At 43.1% G+C, this 19,899-nt stretch overlaps 1 protein-coding gene across 1 annotated transcript in view; it reads right to left on the bottom strand.

Annotated features, from left to right (window-relative positions):
- Positions 1-19,899, bottom strand: part of LOC122789622 (serine/threonine-protein phosphatase 2A 56 kDa regulatory subunit delta isoform-like) — a 1,584,804-nt gene that overhangs the window by 965,934 nt on the left and 598,971 nt on the right. Inside the window, exon 9 of the mRNA XM_044057373.1 lies at positions 2,647-2,757. Coding sequence (XP_043913308.1) covers positions 2,647-2,757 — 111 coding nt within the window. The remainder of the gene's footprint in view (positions 1-2,646; positions 2,758-19,899) is intronic.

The following is a 19,899-nucleotide window of genomic DNA, read 5'->3' as shown; positions in this document are numbered from 1 at the left end:
AAGAACAATAAAAAAGTACTGGGATGGGAATGAAGACAGGATTGAGGGGGCTCTGGAAGAAGTGGAAAGATAGTACAGTCAGTACAGACAACTGGAGCAGGCATGAAAGGTTGAATGTATTTTGAGGAAAAGAGTGATAGGAGAAGTGGTACATTTGACTGAATGCTAACAGAAAACTAGAAAGCTGGAATATATTATTGGCCACTGCTAAAGCTGCAGAAGAGAAAACCCTCTTGTTCACACTGCCCAAAGCAAAAGACCGCTTACAAAACAACAAGGAAAGTTGCTGTGGTACCAGGGATCTTTAGTAAACTAATCAGGTGAGACGGATTTGTTTTAGTAAGCTTAGTCACAATAATATTCCTCTCTTTTGGTGGCTAAGAGAGGGCAAGAAATTTCGAAGGAGATATGGGTGCTTTCAGGTTTCAAGGATGGCATTCTTCAAGACAGGTTCCAAAAGAAAATTACGCAAGATTCCTTGGTCTTAATCTCCAACTAATGACTTGTAAAGTGATGGCATACAGGTAACAGGGCAGCCCTTGAAGGGAGTTGTGTGCCTAAGGTTTTCTCACAAAACACAGTCATCTTGGGAAAAGCTGTATGAATTGAGGTCTCCATATGGCCCTTCCGTGAACAAGGAAATCTAACCCATCTGATTCTTCTATGTTCTACATAGACCACTTAAACACACTTTCTCTCTTCTGTGTTTCTTAAAGAATTTTGCAGGGGGGATCTTTGCCTCATCTACAAAGCCTTGAAGAATCCAATCCTATGTAACATCCTACACATCCAGAAAACATACAACACCTTAAACACCTGCTCAAAGAAACTAAACTTGCACCACAGCATAAACAGAATTTGCTGAAGAGATAGCTATATCTCAATCAGGCTTTCTTTTACGGAACTGACTTCCTTTCAATTTAGCACAAAGCAGCTCCCTGATCTTTTTCAAAAGCAGTCTCAAAGAATAGCTGGGAAACTGCAAATCGCGCTGATCTAGCACATCTAATCCTTCATTGCTCTGTAGAGTGCTGACAAAAAGAGATCTTGAGGATAGTCTACAAATGATCTACTCCCTAGTACAAACCTATGAACCTACAAAGGCGTACAAATTACATGCCTTAACATCAAGGCAAAAAACTCACATGTACAGCAACACAAAAGCCTGCCTCAATACCATCTTCTGTGCTGATAACCTTTGGTGGTAAGCAAGTATTCTTTTACTCCTTTGGGTAGTGACCTTGGAGTTAGCATATTTATAGTTATGGGGTGCGAAGAGGGATGCGCCCTTTTTAAATAAAAATAACCATCAATGTTAATGTAAGAATCACACTGTTTTTTCACATTTACAGGTTATAGTACTATTGCCATTGATGTACTGATATTAACTCCTGGGATTCTCACACCATCAAAAAGAACATTCGAGAACGACAAAGTAAACCTAGTAACTTTAACAGGGGACAGTGACAAATCTGGCCTCAAAGACTGTAGAAACAGGTGCCTTGGACACCCAGCTCCAGAAGATCCCACTGTCACTGAAAAACTCTATGTGAGGCCTCATTTTGCAGTTGGAATCCCAGGACTGGAAAAGCCAAACCTTATCGAGCAATAAAACAGCATTGCACTTGATATGAGAAAAATATTCCTCTAAACCACTGTAATTTTAATGTCATAAGGACAGCAATAAATATCACCTTCTCTCTTTTAGGCACTTTCTCTGGCATCTTTGGTGCAATGTCTGCCTGCAAAGTTGCTGTGAAGTTTGGTAAGTTCTCATTCAAGCACATGCAAGCAAACACCTACAAAAGTCATGCTGAAGTGCACATTACAAGACAGCATTTCATGGTTGCAGTCAAAAACTTAACTATGCATCATAAGGGTCAGAAGACTAACGCTTTCCCTAAGAGGTACAGACTGACTGCAAAATCTGTACTCTTCAGCAGTGACAAAATCAGAAATCTGGAAAAACAAAAAGCCAGCTATTACTGACAAAAACTCTACAGGGGATGAGCTTGCATCATTTTTGTAAAAATGTCTGTAGCTTAAAAAATGCATGAAAATTACACAGTGACTAGTGCTGAAAATTTCAAAGGACCAACATGAGATATGAATAAGCCAAACAAACAAGGTTTAATGACCATTTACAACACAAGGAACAGATTCTATATTAAACAACTTAAGTATGATCAAGTACAGATAATTAACCACAGTGCAGAGGCCAAAAACGCAGAATGCTATATGACATTCTGAAGCCTGTGTGTATATATATATATATATATATATATATATATATATATATATATATATATATATATATATACATATATATATATATATATATATATATATATAAATGTGTGTGTGTGTGTGTGTGTCTATATTATATATATATATATATATATATATATATATATATATATACACACATATGCACACACACACATATATATATTTATATATATATATTTATATATATATATATATATATATATATATATATATATATATATATATACACACACACACATTTTTTTTTTTACTTTTTAAATCTCAGAAGAATAGACAATGCTCTGACACAAAAAAGGCCAACATGTACATCATTTAAACAATTATCCAGGCTAACATATCATAGTGTTGTACTCCTACCTGTAAGTGTGGCCAAGCAGCTTCAAGAGTAGGCTCATCCTCCTCTGGATCAAATTCGGCTCCTGTTGGATTGGAAGATGGTGGCAATGTTCTGAACAAGTTAATTGAAAACTGCAAAAAAGAAAATATTTTTCTGTTTAAATATGCCATCCACAAGTTTCAGTTAAGTGACAAAACATGATGCAAAAGTCTGCATCTCATCAGTATAGCTAAACAGCTTCACAGTTTTTCATATGCCTCAGCCCAAGGATAACTGGAATAGATTCTTACTTCTACCCATTCAATGCAAATTAGTCACAAATGATTTCTACACACCTCTCATGAAAACCACTTGCATACAAAGAATTTATTAAGCATGTAGAGAACAGAAACAGATTGCTAGGCCTTACTTCCAACCCCCCCCCACACACACACACACACACACACACACACACACAGTCAACTACTGAAATGCAGAACTGTCAATCCATTTACTGAAAATCACTGGTATGCAGCTGGAAACTGGGATGTGAAGAACCACTGGATTACAGGAAACACATGCGGATTCCACAAAGAAGATACCACAGCTGAGAATCAAGCAGGAGAACTTCTTGCTATGAAGCAACACTACTACTCACTGTGCCACTGCATCACTCCAGCCAACTACCACCGTAACATTATTTCGGACAGTTAATAAAGTTTTCCTTACAGCACCAAATTATAGACAACTGAAGAACTTGACAGTTCTCAAAGGATTTTATTTTCTTAACTGAAATTGCATCAAGTATAGAACTGGGCTTTCTACTTGCACTACATCAGATATGTGACTCATCTTACACCACCTTTAATATTTGGTACAAAAAAGATTTTTAACCAGTTCAGATTAACATTTTAGTTTTAACACAAAAATAACATATGTGAACTGAATGCATCAGTTTCTTTCAGCCCTTCTATAAGGAGCTGTTATAATTTCCTCTTCTACTTTACAGTATTCTGTAATATTTCTGTTTTGCCACTCGGCACAATGGAATGTATGGCATGAGATCACCAGGAAATGTGTTTGCCAACCTGCCAGGGTCTTGCCCTCGCTAACAGGCAAAACTGGAAACAAAAAAATAACACACACACAGATACATACATACCTACACACCTTGCCCGACATGCAGGAAACACCTATCCACTGCTGCTGAAAGGAAGGGTCTGTTGAAACACATGATGTGCTGGAAGGGTAATCAGCTTCACTGCAAAACTGGTGAGTGAATATCTATTGCAACTAACTTAACTGCCATTTAGCAGGGCGCAGCAGTAGGAAATAATCATGCACAGTGAAAATTAAACCTAGAAGAAAGCTAAAGCCAGAGACTGATCAAAAGGTGGGAATTCAGGACAAAACACAGTCCAAGTAATAATACTTGGAGAAGGTATGTAATGATGACCAGATGACCGCAGCAAAGATGTTTGCAATGGCAATATTCTAGAAGTAACAATCATAACAATTAAGCTAGTTGTGGAACAGAATTTGACAGCAGCATTTTCCCAATGGATGTTTACTACCTGATAGAAACAATGCAACTAGCAACCTACTTACAGTGGGCTGGCTTATCAGCTGCAAGAGTTCTTCTTGAAACTACATGGACTAAATTTACAAGCCACTGTACAGTAATACACAAGTGGAAACCTCTGGAAAATACTCAAATATTCTGGTGCCTCTGTGTGTTCTTCTTACTCCAAGTTACAGTGCTCTTGAAAAGTATAAGAGGTGCAGCCCACAGATGGAGAGTACAGGTTATTAATGCTTTAATGGCATTCCAATGAGTTTCTGAATTAGCTACTTTTTAAGGCACTCATTTTATTTTTTTCATAACCACAGGACTTGCAGTTACAGGTCTTGCACTTAATACACAGCCCTGGTAAACACCTCTCTTCCTCAAACAAGGTGTGAAACTCCAGCTATGTGTGTGCATATACTCACCATACTTACAGATGTCCACACATGTAGGCCATGGTGGTGCAGTGGTTAGCATTGTCTCATCACAGCAAGAGGTTCTTCGGGTAGATTCTTGGCTGGAGTTCCTTCTGTGCGGAGTCTGCATGTCCTCCCTGCGGCTGAGTGAGGCTTAAAGACATGCAGGTAGGCGAGTGTGCCTTCTGAGAAGGTTGGGCGTCAGGCTGGCAGCTCAGCACCGTAAAAATCCACTGCCAATCAATCTGCGGACCGGTGATCCGCTGTGGCAACCCCTAACCCGGAAAAGCTGAAAGACATTGCTTTTGAATTTCAGATGTCCACACAGAAGGGTCACTGGTGCAGTGCATTTACAACATAAATGGGATAAGTCACTGGCAGAAGGCAATCCTCTGGACTTGTATGAAAAGCAGCTGGTTTATTTCAGTGGACATATGGATGCAAGGCTATGTCCAACACATGGCCAACTGCATGAAATCATGCAGGAAAAGAAACAGTTACCCATACCACCTTAAATTCTTTCTGAAGCACTTTGAGAAGGACATTAACAAAGGCTGCAGTACATACAAAATATGAATAGTAGATCAAACAGTGCATCACTCTTCTGGGTCAGGATACAACAAGATGAATATTCGCGGGTTGTTCAAGCAGCTTTATTACACACAAACACATCAGAAATGAGACTTTGTAACAAACTTATAAACATACTGACTACCACACTCATACTTGTTAACACTCTGGCTGTTCTCTCAAACTGACACTGCTGCCTGCATGTGCTCAATATGACTATGCACGTGCTACATCTGGAAATGCTTCTTAAAGGTACGTACGCTCTGATCTACATCCTCCCGCTTTGAGAAATAGTCGTTATATGAAATGACAGTATTCAATGACATGCAATTTACACAAATGATCTTTTGACATGCAATTATACAGAACTAGTTATATGACATGCAATCATACATCAGATACACATAAAACAATTATGTCCAAGTTGCTGTATATTTTACACTAGGTCTGGAAATAATACCTGACCATATAACAAAGTCAGAATTGGATCTAGCAACGGGGACCGTCTTCAAGGAATGTTCAACTTTGGGGACATCTGGGACATTATCATGAAAGTACAGTTTTGTACCTACCATAAATGTAGATGTTCGAGTGCTAATACAGCTGCAGTAATCACAGATGGGTTTTCAGCCGTCAGGCGGTCCCTCGGTCGGCCGAATTCCAAAGTCTTGGTCCAGCGTCTGTTGTTGTCGCTTACTCTTCTGACGTCAGGAAGGCCAGAGTATGTAAGACACAGCCGACGCCATGTTCTTCAGTCTTTCTTGCCCCAGATGTCAGGTGCCCCCAAAAGGAAGGCAATACATAAATAAAGCTAATCCACAAATGTAAGCAAATAAAACATAGCAGGATAACCCAGTCAGGAGGTATGAAGAGGTTTTTAGGCCCCATGGCCTTACCAAGAGGGGAAGGAGGGAGGGAAACCTGTACTGCAGCTGTATTAGCACTAGAACATCTACATTTATGGTAGGTACAAAACTGTACTATGTTCATCGTGCATACAGCTGCAGTAATCACAGATGGGTAGAGTCCCAAAGCTATGCATAGGGTGGTAGGTACTAAGAGGAACTGGGTTGAGCCAGAATGCCCTGCAAAACAGCAGTGGCAAAGCCTGCTCTTGTTCTGGAATATAAGGGCAGATGGTAGTGTTTTGTGAAGGTATGTACAGAACTCCAAGTGGCTGCCTCCAAGATATCCTTAGTAGGCACACCTCTGAGGAAGGCTGTAGAGGTGGCTGTGGCCCTGGTGGAGTGAGATCTGATACCAGTAGGGACAGGTTTCCCATGGTGGGAGTAACAAAACGTATGCAGTGGCCAATCCACTTGGAAATGGTCTGTTTGGTAACTGGTTTCCCTGGAGCCCCTACTGCATAGGACACAAAAAGTTGGTCTGATTTCCTGAAGGACTTTGTTCTGTCCAAATAGTAACGTAGCTGCCTATGGATGTCTAAAGAGTGAAGCAGCCTTTCCCCTTTGTTTTGAGGGTTAGGATAAAAGGTAGGAAGGTGTATGGCTTGGTTTAAGGCTACCCTAGATACCACTTTAGGCATAAAGGATGGGTTGGTGAAGGAGACCCTGTCCTGATGGAAGATGAGGAATGGCTGCACCGCCATGAGGGCCTGCAGTTCAGAAACCCTACGAGCTGAAGTGATGGCCAGAAGGAAAGCTGTTTTCCAGGACAAAAATTGTAGATCTGTTGAAGCAGCAGGTTCAAAGGGAGGCAATGTTAATTTTTCTAGTATGTAATTAAGGTCCCAGGCTGGAACTGGTTGTTTCCTTGGAGGTTTTATATTCTTAGCCCCTCTGAGGAACTGACGTAAGAGTGGGTGTGAAAATAAAGGAGGGTCCGTGTTGAATTTTGCAGAAATGGCTGAGGCGTGTATTTTGATTGAAGAAAATGAAAGTCCACTGCGCAGTAGTTCAGCTGGGTACTGTAACACCTGAGGCAAGTTCAATTTTCTAGGGTCCTGCCCTCTTTTCTCATTCCAACAGCAAAACCGCTTCCATTTTGCGGAGTAAGCTTTTCTAGTAGATGGTCTTCTGGCCTCCAAAATGACATCCTGCACCTCCTTGGAGAGTATAGTTTGATGTGGTGTTAAGGAATTTTCCATGCAGCGAGGTTGAGTGTTTTCAGCTGGCTGTGAAGGGTTTTGTAGTTGTTCTGCGTCAGTAGAAGTGGTATTAGAAGCAGGGACCAGGGAGGAGTATGTGTTAGACTCCTCAGGAGTGGATACCAGTGTTGCCTTGGCCAATCTGGAGCAATCAGTATCATCCTCGGATTGTCTGTTCTTGCTTTCAAAAGTACCTTGGGCAGAAGAGGTAGAGGTGGGAATGCATAAACTGTCCATGTTGTCCAACTGAATGAAAGGGCGTCCACTTTCCAGGCCTTTGGATGGTAGGTCCTTGAACAAAACCTTTTCAATTGATGGTTTCGGTGGGAGGCAAAAAGATCTATATCTGCCCTCCCCTAGCTTGGACTATCTCCGTAAACACCTGTGGATGAAGCTTCCATTCGTGTGGATCTGTCATATTTCTGCTCAGAGAGTCTGCCAGAGTGTTTTCCATCCCTGGCAAGTACTGTGCTTGAAGTTCTATTTGTCTTTCCAGAGCCAAGTTCCAAAGAGTCATGGCTAGTCTGCACAAGGGGTATGAGTGAGTTCCTCCTTGTTTGTTTATGTACCACATTACTGTGGTGTTGTCTGTTCTTATGAGCAATTGCCCTGGATGTAGAGAGTCCTTGAAAGCTGTAATTGCATGTATTACTGCCAGCATTTCTTTTTGATTGATGTGAAGGTGCTTTTCCTTTTGGGCCCATCTGCCCTGAATGCACCTGTCCTTCATGTGCGCCCCCCAGGCGTAATCTGAGGCGTCTGTGGTTATGACTTGGTTTGCTTGAGGCTTGCAGAATTGGAGGCCTGTGTTTACTTGACATGCTTGGGCCCACCATAAGAATTCCTTTTGTAGACAGGGAATTATTGGTATAATTGCTTCCAAGCTGTGACTGTGTTGAGACCATAGATTTTTTAGGTACCATTGAAGTTTCCTCATATGCAGCTTTGCACACAGGATTAGAAGAATGCAAGATGCCATGAATCCCAGAGCCTGCAGGATTTTCCTTGCAGTAAGCCTGGTACTTTTTGCTAGTATTTTGAAGTACTGAGATAATTGCCCTTGTTTTTCTGGCGTAAGGTATTCCATCTGGGTGTTTGTGTCCAAGCTGGCACCCAGGAAGGTTATTTTATGAGAAGGTGTTAGCTTTGATTTCTCCCTGTTGATGGTGTATCCCAGAGAAAGCAGTAACCGTGTCACATATGCCAGATGTTCCAGAAGTATATGTTTGCTGTCCGCTTGGATCAGGCAGTCGTCCAGATAAGGGTAAATTTGTATCCCTTGAAGTCTGCAATATGCAATCACTGATGCCAGGCACTTGGTGAATACTCTGGGCGCAGTAGATAAGCCAAAGGGCAATGCAGAGAATTGATAGTGGATTGAACCTGCAAGAAATCTGGGGTATCTTCTGCAGCTTTGTCTGATTGGGACATGCAGGTATGCCTCCTTGAGGTCCAATGTTACCAGCCAAAACTCCTTGCCCAGCATGGGAAGAAGTTGCTGTAGTGTGAGCATCTTGAATTTTGGTACAAGTAGAAATGTGTTTAGTATGGATAAGTCCAGAATGGGTCTCCAGTCGGTTCCTTTTCTTGGTACCAGTAAAAGTCTTGAATAAAAACCTTGACCTTGTTGGTGCGTAGGTACCTTTTGTATAGCCCTCATGTTTAGGAGCTTTGAAATTTGCATTTGTGCCTCTACCCTTTGATTTTGTGGTAGGTTTGGCATGCCTCTCCTTTTTGGAAGAGTGTGAAATTGAAATTTGTAGCCTCTGTTTATAATGTCCAGAATCCATTTGTCTGTTGTGACAATATGCCAATTGCTTGCAAATAATGCTAGTTTCCCTCCCAAAGGTGCTGCCAGTTGAGATTTGCTTGGCATGTAAATGAGGGAGTCATTGAGTTTGCTTTCTGTATTGCTGTGCACTGTCTTCACCACCTGTTGGTGCTGGAGATTGCCATTGTCTGCCTCTATATGACCCTTGTGATTGCCCTCTGCCCCTTCCGCGTCTGTATCTGCCTCTTTGGGGCTTGTCAGTGGCTGGAAAGGACCAGTTTTTTGATGGCCAATTCCTGCTAAATCGTGGTGGCTGGACCTGTAAGAAAGCTTTGACAGTTTGCATAGATTTGGCTTTCTCTTCCATTTTTCGTAATATATTCTCAGCATTAGTACCAAAAAGAAAGTACAGTTTTGTACCTACCATAAATGTAGATGTCCGAACTGGACAGCATCTGCAGTCATAACAAGTGGGTTGTCCTGTCGTCAGGCAGCCCTGCAGTCGGCCGGATTCCAAAGTCCGGGTCCGGCTTCGGCTGATGTCGCACTCCACCCGACGTCATCTCTGTTGGTCTTCGGGTATAAAAGCATCAGCCGACGCCATTTTCCTCAGTGTTTCTTGCCCCAGATGCCAGTAGCCCTCTTGCAGGCTAAAATTTGGATAGATGCCAATGTTTCCAAATAGATAGAGGTAAACACAACAATAAGCATATATGTACATATATACAAACAAATACACCATAAAGACTCCCCAACAGCTAGCTATTAGGAGGGTAAACACCCTAGGAGTACCACAGAGGGAAGGAGGGAGGGTAATCCTGACTGCAGATGCTATCCAGTTCGGACATCTACATTTATGGTAGGTACAAAACTGTACTAGGTCCTTCATGGATGCATCTGCAGTCATAACAAGTGGGTAGAATACCATAGCCAACTAGGGAGGAGGATAAAAGTAGATTATGGTGTGTTTAGGATCCCTTGCAGTACAGCAGTGGCAAACCCTGCTCGGGATCTGGAATATAGAGGCAAATTATAATGCTTGGCAAATGTATGCACGGAGGTCCAAGTAGCCGCCTCAATAATGTCTTTGGTTGCCACTCCTCGTAAGAAGGCTGTGGTAGTGGCTGTTGCCCTTGTAGAATGAGGTCTTATGTTCTGTGGAATTGGTTTTCCATGGAAGGAGTAACAGTATCGTATGCAATTTCCTATCCATTTGGAGATTGTCTGTTTGGAAATAGCTTTTCCTTCCCTTCCTGTTGCATAGGCTACAAAAAGTTGGTCAGTCTTTCTGCTATTTTTGTTCTGTCCAAGTAGTAGCGTAGCTGTCTATGTACATCCAAGGTATGCAGTATTCTTTCCCTCTGTTTTGTGGGTTGGGAAAGAAGGTAGGTAGGTGGATTGCCTGGTTTAAAGATACTCTGGATACCACCTTGGGCATAAATGTAGGATTAGTCCTCATGGACACTATCTTGGTGGAAGATTAGGAAGGGTTGCACTGCCATTAAGGCCTGTAGTTCTGAAACCCTCCTTGCTGAAGTAATTGCCAGTAGGAAAGCAGTTTTCCATGACAGGTGTTGTAGGTCTGCTGTTGCTGCTGGTTCAAAGGGTGATAGTGTCAACTTTTCTAGCACAAAGTTTAAATTCCAAGCTGGTAATGGTGGTTTCCTTGGAGGTTTTACATTCTTGATTCCTCTGAGGAACTGCCTGAGCAAAGGGTGGGAAAAAACAGGTGGGTCAAAGCTGTATTCTGCTGAAATAGCTGATGCATGTATCTTGATGGAGGAGTAGGACAGGCCTGAATGAAGAAGTTCGCCAGATACTCCAGAATGTTAGGCATATCTATGTTTGACACATCTTTTCCTCTTTCCGTACTCCAAATGACAAACCTTTTCCATTTTCCAGCATAGTTCCTTCTTGTTGAAGGTCTGCGTGCTTCAAGAATAATGTCTTTAACTCTTTGGGAAAGTTCTGGATTAGCTGCTGCTATGTGATGTTCCATGCAGTCAGTTGCAGCGTTTTTAGGTTTGGATGTATGATGCTGTAGTTGTTCTGAGTTAACATCAAAGGCATCAAGGGTATTGGCCACATATTGTTCCGAGACATGCTCTTCAGTAGTGGGTACCAGTGTTGTCTTGGCCAGTTTGGAGCTATCAGGATTATCCTTGGACGTTCTTCCTTGATTTTTAGTAGTACCTTGTGTATCAAAGGAAGAGGTGGGAATGCATATGCTGTTAGGCCTTTCCAGTTGAAGGAGAGTGAGTCCACTTTCCATGCTAGTGGGTGGAATGTCCTTGTGCAGAATTTTTTTGAGCTGGTGATTGAGAGGTGATGCGAATAGGTCTATCTGTGGCATTCCCCATTTCTTTGAGATGGTCTTGAAGATGTCCGGGTGCAGCTTCCATTCGTGGGCATCCGAAGTGGTTCTGCTTAATATGTCTGCTAGAGTATTGTCTTTCCCCGGTACAAATATTGCCTGTAACTGAATGTTGTAGCTGAGTGCCAGGGTCCACAGGTCCAAGGTCATTCTGCATAGGGGGTATGAATGAGTGCCTCCCTGTTTGTTGATGTACCGCATGACTGTGGTGTTGTCTGTCCTTATCATCAACTGGCCCTCTTTGAGGAATGGTTTGAACTTTTGGATTGCCAGTTTTACTGCCAGCATTTCTTTTAGATTGATGTGCAGGTGAAGTTGATCCTGTGTCCACAATCCTTGCACGCATTTGTCCAGCATGTGGGCCCCCCATCCTAGGTCTGAAGCGTCTGTTGTGATGGTCTGGCTTGGTTGACATCTGCGAAAGGGTAGGCCTGGGTTTGACTGGCATGCCTGAGCCCACCATAGGAACTCCTGTTTTAAGCATGGAATTAGTGGGATTTCTGTTTCTAGACTGTGTCTGTGTTGGGACCATAAATTCTTTAGGTACCACTGTAGTTTCCTCATATGTAGTCTGGCAAATGGGACCAAGATTATGCATGATGCCATGAAGCCCAGGGCCTGCAGAACTTTTCTTGCTGTTAACTTGTTCAGTTTTGTTAGTGCCAAGAAGTAAAGAGGAAGTTCTTTTTGTTTTTCTGTAGTCAGGAATGCCATTTGTTGTACTGTGTCCAATTCAGCCCAAGAATGTCCTTGTTTGGGATGGTATCAGCCTTGACTTTTGTAAATTGACTGTGTATCCCAGTCCTTGTAGCAAGTAAATGACCCTTTGTAAATCTGTTGTCAGCTTGCTTTTGTTGTCCCCTTGTAGCAGGCAGTCGTCCAGGTATGGGTAAAATTGAATTCCTGTAGTCTGCAATGGGCGATTACTGATGCCAGGCATTTTGTGAATACTCTGGGCAGTAGATAAGCCAAAGGGCAATGCTGAGAATTGATAGTGCTCTGATCCTGCAAGAAATCTGAGGTATCTTCTGCAGATTGGTCGAATGGGGACGTGCAGGTATGCCTCCTTGAGATCTAGAGTTACCAGCCAAGACTCCTTGCCCAGCATGGGAAGAAGTTGCTGTAGGGTCAGCATTTTGAATTTTGGGACAATGATGTATGTATTTAAGGCGGACAGGTCGAGAATTGGTCTCCAACTTTTTCCTTTCTTGGAACTAGGAATAGTCTGGAATAGAACCCCTTTCCTTGTTCTGCTGTTGGCACTCTTTCCACAGCTCTCATGTTTGCTAACTCCATTATCTGGCGTAGAGCCTCTGTTTTTGATTTGGAGGTAGATTTGGCATTCCTCTTTGACTGGTAAAGTGTGGAAGTGAAACCGGTAACCTTGATCTATGGTTTGTAAAATCCACTTGTCTTTTGTTATGTAGTGCCAGTTCTTTGAAAATAAGGTTAACTTTCCGCCTAGAGGAGCTGCTATTTGTTCCCTGGTAGGCGGATTTAGGATTAAGTCACTGTGGTTGTGCTGATGTAGTGGCAGTGGCTGTGTCTGTGCCTCTGTTGTTACCTTGCCACTGTCGCCTCTGTAGGCACCTCCTCTGGATTGGTTTCTGCCTCTGGAACGTCTATTCCTGCCCCTTTGAAATTTTGTGGAGTCAGGAAAGGACCAATTTTTGGCAGGCCAGTTCCTGCTAAACCTTGGGGGTTGAACCTGCAAGAAATCTTTAACAGTTTGAACAGATTTTGCCTTTTCTTCCATTTTCTTCATAACCTGCTGGGCAGGTGTACCAAACAAACTTGTCTTGTCCATAGGAGCATCTAGCAACTTAGCTTTAACATGATCCGGTAAAGCTTGTTCCTTTAGCCATGCATGCCTTATCACTGTGCCTGTCATGGCTGATCTAAATGAAGCCTCCAGTGCATCATAGCCACATTTTAAGGAATGGTTGCTAACCTGTTGTATGTTATTTACCATCTCTAATACATATTTCTTATCAAGAGATTCATCAGTGGTTAGTTTTTTAGTTAACTGATCAAGCATAAACTCTTGGTATTGTATCATGTGAAACTGACAGTTTAAAGCTCTAGCTGAGAGAGTAGCTGAAGTGTAGACCTTTTACCCCATCTGTCTAATGACCTTGCTTCCCTTTCAGAAGGAATAGGGTTTTTAGCTGTGGTCGCTGCTACTGCCTTGGGACCCTGGGATATAGTTTCTGGGTCTGCAAGTGGGGCCTTGTAAAGGTGGTGATGAGTATCTGGCACCCTGTAAAATCTGTCTGGTTTGGCAGGGGCTGGGGTAAAGAATCTGGAGCGGAGCAAACATCATTGAAAGCATCATCCACCACAGAGAGAACAGGAGGTATAGCTAAGGGCCTGTGCTGTGGGAGGTGCAGAAAGGTCCTAAGTCTTTTCTGGAGTCTGAAAAATCCTGTTGCTGCCATTGGAACTGTTCTCGCATGGCATGCAAGGTTTCCCCAAAGGAGAATTCTTCTGGTGGGGAAGCAGCTGGAATGGATTCTTCAGCATCAGAATCTTCAAAATTGGAGAAGGGAGCCTCTGGCTGGTCAGTTATGTCTGATTCATCAGCAGAATCATCAGAAGACACTGGCTCAGGGGGCTCTGCCCTAGGTCTCTTCTCTGGGGGCTGAGAGGCCCTGTCTGGGTGAGATTGAGATCCTCTAATTAAAGAAATTAAATCTTCTGCCAAAGAAAGCATTTGAGAACTAGAAGAGGGCCTGGATGTGGGGGGTTTAACAGGCACTGATTTAGTAGTCTTGGTTGCTTTAGCCCTGGCGAAGGCCTTAATGGACATGGCTGGGGTAGAGACATCCAAGGGGATGGTGTCTGATAAGTCAACCACCGTAGTGGGTAAAATTTCTGAGGTCGATTCAAGAGTTGTAGCAGGGGCCTCAGTTGTAAGAATAGGTTCAGCTGTACTTTGATCAGTTTTCTCGGTTTCGGCCGAAACCGAGACACTCGCGGTTTGCTTTACCGTGGTTTCGGCCGAAACCGCGGACCGCGAGTGTCGGTCTTTATCTTTGCGTTTTTGGTAGATTGGGTAGTCGGAGGATCCGACGGCATAATGTACGCAAAATCAGTACCGAAAAACTGTTCTGCAAACTCCGACCGACGCCTAAGCGTTCGTCGGTTGAAAGAGGCACAGGCCGAACAGGCTGCTACGTCGTGGGCTGGGCCTAAACAAGGCAGACAGTAAGAGTGGAAATCTTTATGAGGTATTTGTTTCCCACAGGTTAAACAATTGTTAACTTTTTCTGACATCGGCTGAGGCAAGAAAGAGTCCCCAACGGGGTACTTAGCTTTAGAAGTCTTCGAAGTAGTATTCGGTAGAAGTAATCTCTGGATCCGACCGACCGGCACTTGCGAACAGCTTCTGCTTCGGGCGCCACACGGCAAGAAAGACTGAGGAAAATGGCGTCGGCTGATGCTTTTATACCCGAAGACCAACAGAGATGACGTCGGGTGGAGTGCGACATCAGCCGAAGCCGGACCCGGACTTTGGAATCCGGCCGACTGCAGGGCTGCCTGACGACAGGACAACCCACTTGTTATGACTGCAGATGCATCCATGAAGGACATCATCCTTTTGTAAAGGTGCATCAAGAAGTTTTGCTTTCACATGATCAGGCAGATTTTGTTCTCTAAGCCAGGCATGTCTGCGAATGACTGATCCTGTTGCAGCCGCTCTACTGGAGGCCTCTAGGGCATCATAACCACATTGTAAAGTGTGTTTACCCACTTGTTCTGCACTATGCATCATATCCTGTAACTCTTAAGTCTGGTTGTTCAGGTTGAGACATTTTGTTTTTTAATTGTGATAACAGGAACTGCTGATATTTAATCATATGAAACTGGCAATTTAAGGCCCTCATGGCTAGGGTGGCAGAGGTATAAACCTTCTTACCCCACCTTTCTAGAGATCTAGTTTCCCTTTCTGCAGGTAGTGGATTCTTGGCAGTGGAGGCCTTTATTCCCTTAGGGCCTTGTGAAATGGTTTCAGGGTCAGCATTATGGCCTTTGTAGAGAAATTGATGAGAACTGGGTACTCTGTAATATCTATCAGGCTTAACTGGAGCAGGAGGCAGTGAATCAGGATTAAAACAAGCCTCTGGAATAGACATCATCCAGTACCTCCAAAACAGGGGGGATAGCCAGAGGTCTGTGCTGAGGTAGCCAAAGAAATTCCCTAAGTCTTTTCTTGGAATCTGAAAAGTCTTGGCCTTCCCAATGGAAGTGTTCCCTCAAAGTGTGCAAGGTTTCCCCAAAAGAAAAATCCTCAGGGGGGGATACAGACGGAATAGACTGCTCTGCATCCGAATCCTCAAAGGGGGAATAAGAGTGTTCCTCAGCATCAGAATTTTCTGATAAAATGGATCCCTGATCAGAAGAGGGGGATTCTTCCTCCACTCTGGGTCTCTTGTCAGGAGGGGGCTGAGAACCTCTGATAAGAGTTATTAGATCCTCAGCCATTTTAAGCATCTGCTTCTTAGGCATGGGTCCAGGAGATGGGCCTTGTGCAGCAGGCCTAACTGGATGCCTGGCTGCTTTGGATTTAGTGAAGGCCTTAATAGAAAAGGAGGATGAAGGCCTAAATACACCATGGGTGGAAGTAGATCTGTCCACATTAGTAGGCTCGGCATAAGCTGGAGCTTCGGTTGTAGTCTGGGAAAGGGCCGATGACCCAGCGGTCTCAGGTGCAGAAGACGCCGCCGAAGGAGTGTCGTCGGTAGTCAGGGACTGCAAAGGCGTCTCACTGAGAACCGGACCACGTGGAGCCTGTTTCGGCGTGGTGTCAGTGGAGACCGCGGGCCTCACATGTCGGTCCTTTTCCTTGCGTTTTTTGGATAAAACGGTTGTCGGAGTGTCAGACGACATTTTATAGTCAAAAGCTTTATCAAAAAAGTGTTGGGCGAACTCCGCCCGACGCTTGATAGTGCGTTTATTGAAGGTAGCGCAAAAGCGACAGCCCGAGACGTCGTGGTCTGGGCCCAAACAAGGTATGCAAAGGGAATGGAAATCCTTATGCGGTATTTGCTTCCCACAAGAAATACAATTATTAACTTTTTTCTGACATCGGTCTGAGGCAAGAAAAGATTCCCCAACGGGGTACTTAGCTTTAATGAAGACTTCGGTTCCAAATATTTTCGTAATTCAGGAGTTGGCCGACCGGCACTTGCGAACTGCTTCTGCTTCGGGCACCGCGCGGCAAAAAAGACTGAAGAACATGGCGTCGGCTGTGTCTTATATACTCTGGCCTTCCTGACGTCAGAAGAGTAAGCGACAACAACCGACGCCGGACCAAGACTTTGGAATTCGGCCGACCGAGGGACCGCCTGACGGCTGAAAACCCATCTGTGATTACTGCAGCTGTATGCACGATGAACATCAAGAATGCATACTGTGACATGTTCTTCAGTATGAACAATATCTGCATTGCTCTGAGATCTAGTCTCTGTATCACAGGTTGTTGTTGCGTCTTGTTGTCTCTTTCGGCTTTTCCCAGTTAGGGGTCACCACAGCGGAACTCTGGTCCGCTAATGACTGGCAGTAGATTTTTACGTGCCGAACTGCCAGCCCTGATGCACAACCTTCAACGAAGGTAAGCCCATTCACGCACGTCTCCACAAAGAAGAAGCTCTAGCTGAGACTCGAACAGGACAAAGTCTTACAATGCTGAAATATCGCTTCTGATACAGGAAGAAGATGTCTGCGCTTTCTTCTGTACTCTATACCCTCATATTCCACTAAGTAGGATCTCGGCTCAATACATACAACTCATTTGACCAATTTGATCAAAGCCTTTCGCCGTTTGCATCCTCACTATCTCTCCTTCTTTTAACAGACGAAATCTGCTTGTTTCATCATAGCTGGACTTCTGAGAAGAACGCTTCTTAAAAAGTTGGGCTATAATTGCTCTGTTTTTAGCATTAGGCCCAATGGTTGTTCTGACTTACCTAGACAAAAGTCTCTCAGCAGGCGAGCTAAGTAGATTGTCATGGGATATATTTCTGAGATCGAGCAAATTCAAGAAAATATCAGTATTGCAATGCTTTGACCTTTCTAGTAATTGCTTTGCACTCTGTACTGCATGTTCAGCAAGGCCGTTTGATTGAGGATATTCAGGACTGCTACTAACATGGATAATGTCCCACTCTTTAGCAAATCTCTGAAACAACTGACTGGTAAACTGAGAACCGCTGTCTTTGTGTGGACTACCATGGACTGAGAAATGACTTTTCATCTTAGTAATAACTGGACGTTAGGTTAGGTAGCAAATCGATCTCAAACCAGTTCGAATAAGAGTCTACTAACACCAAGTAATGCTGACTGTTCCACTCAAATATGTCAGTTGCTACTGTTGACCAAGGTAGCTCAGGAATTTGGCTTAGCTGAAATGTCTCTCTTTGCAAATGCAGCTTAGTACTGTTGCACATTGAACAAGAAGAAAGCACTATATCAAGGTCTTTTGCTAGAGAAGGCCAAAATACTAGTCCTCTCAACCTTCTTTTAGTAGGATCCTGGGTGGCCACAATGCAAAATCTGAATGTAGTCATGCTGTAAAAGCAAGTAGGAACAAGTTTTGGACCTTTAAAAATGATACCATCTTCCATCAGCATCTCATCTCTGTATGGAAAGTAAGGATGCACTTCTGTTGATTCACAGGATTGCTTTGACGGCCATCCTACACTGATGAAGTGGTTGAGCTTTTGCAAAATTGGATCAGTCTTTATATGATCTTCCAGCTCATAAAGTCTTGTCATAGAAAAATTACGCACTTCCATGACACCAAAGTAAAAATTCTCTGCATCAAGCTGTTCCATGGCATTTCTGTGCAATCTGGATAAGGTATTAGCCAGATAAAGAAGTTTACCCCTCTTATAGACCATTTTGAAATTACACTTTTGCAGTTTGAGCATCATTCTTTGTCATCTTGCTGGAGCAGAATGCAAAGGTTTCTTTAAAATAGTAACTAGAAGTTGATGGTCAGTTTACATCTGGATTGCTCAGCCATAAATATAATCATGGAACTTCAAACACGCAAACACAACTGCCAAATGTTCCTTCTCAATTTGAGCATACTGCATCTCAGTTTGGGTAAGAGTTCTAGATGCATAGGCAACAGGTCTGCCCTCTTGAAAAACATCTGCATCAAGACCGAACTTTGAAGCATCACAGGAAAGAACTACTGGTTTGTGGACATCATAGTATCTTAATGTAGACGGGTTAGCAATTTGCTGTTTGAGGTTATCAAATGCTCTCTGGTGTTGTTCTAACCATAACCATGCAACATTTTTGCATGGCAGCTCTCTTAAAGGTGCCGATAACTCACTAAAATCAGGGATAAATATGCCCAAATAGTTAACCATACCAAAAAAATGCTGTAAGGCTTGGACATTATCTGGAGCTGGCATCTCAAGAATGGCTTCTCGTTTAGAAGGATCTGGTTGTAAGCCTGTACTGGTAAATAAATTACCTATTCTGGCAGTCTGAATTTGCACTTCAGAGGATTAAGCTTTAAATTCATTTCATGGACTCTGTCCAGAACTTTCCTGAGGTCTGTCATTGCTCTGCTTCACCATTACCTCCAACTAATAAATCATCAACTATTATTGCACACGGGTAGCCTGAAAAAATTGCTCTATTGCACGCTGAAAGACTTCATTGGAAGAATTTATTCCAAAAGGCATTCTGTAGAATCTGTATCTACCAAATGGGGTACTGAATGTAGCCAGTAGTGAAGATCTGCAATCAAACATCACTTGCCAAAATGAACTCTCTGCATCTAAGACAAAAAAACTGTGGGATTTGGCATTAGGGTTGCAATCTCCCCAACTGTATGCATGGGGTGATGAGGTCATTTCAATACCTTGTTCAAGTCTCTTGGGTCAATGCATATTCTGATTTCATCTGAATTTGTCTTATGAGAAGCTACCATGGAAAATACCCACTCAGTTGGTTCTGTAACTGGACACATCACACCTTGCTGCACCATTTTGTCTAGCTGAACCTTGACCTTGTCCTGCATAGCTATTGGAACTCTTCTCGCTGGTCTGACCACTGGACTGATCTCGGAGTCTACTTTCATGGAGTACACAACTGGAAGTTTGCATAGCTTGTCGTCGAAAACATCAGCATACTCTGAGAAAATCGCATCAGTAAAGCTGGAACTGGGACATGTGCTTACATGATGTACTTCTTTGGTAAAATAAAGCAGTTTCATTTCTTCACCTCATAAGCAACAAGTTTTGCACAAGTGACCAAATGACATTGCTCACCAGCCCTCACTTTTGCAAATGTTTCTGCTGACATTACAGTACACTTTGTACCAGTGTCTTTTGAGCTCTGTGGGCTTACCATTGATCAGGACAGTACAAAATACTTCATTCTTTGCCAACAAATTTACTGCATTAACCTTTTCACCAACCACTGATACACATCAACATAGAAAGTAGGGTTGCAGCTCTCTATATGAT

This window comes from Protopterus annectens, chromosome 1.part0, assembly GCF_019279795.1.
Source record: "Protopterus annectens isolate FY-2018-M chromosome 1.part0, PAN1.0, whole genome shotgun sequence".
In the NCBI taxonomy this organism is placed as follows: Eukaryota; Metazoa; Chordata; order Ceratodontiformes; family Protopteridae; genus Protopterus; species Protopterus annectens.
The sequence above is the reverse complement of the archived record's forward strand: the minus strand, read 5'-3'. Positions and strand labels throughout refer to the sequence as shown.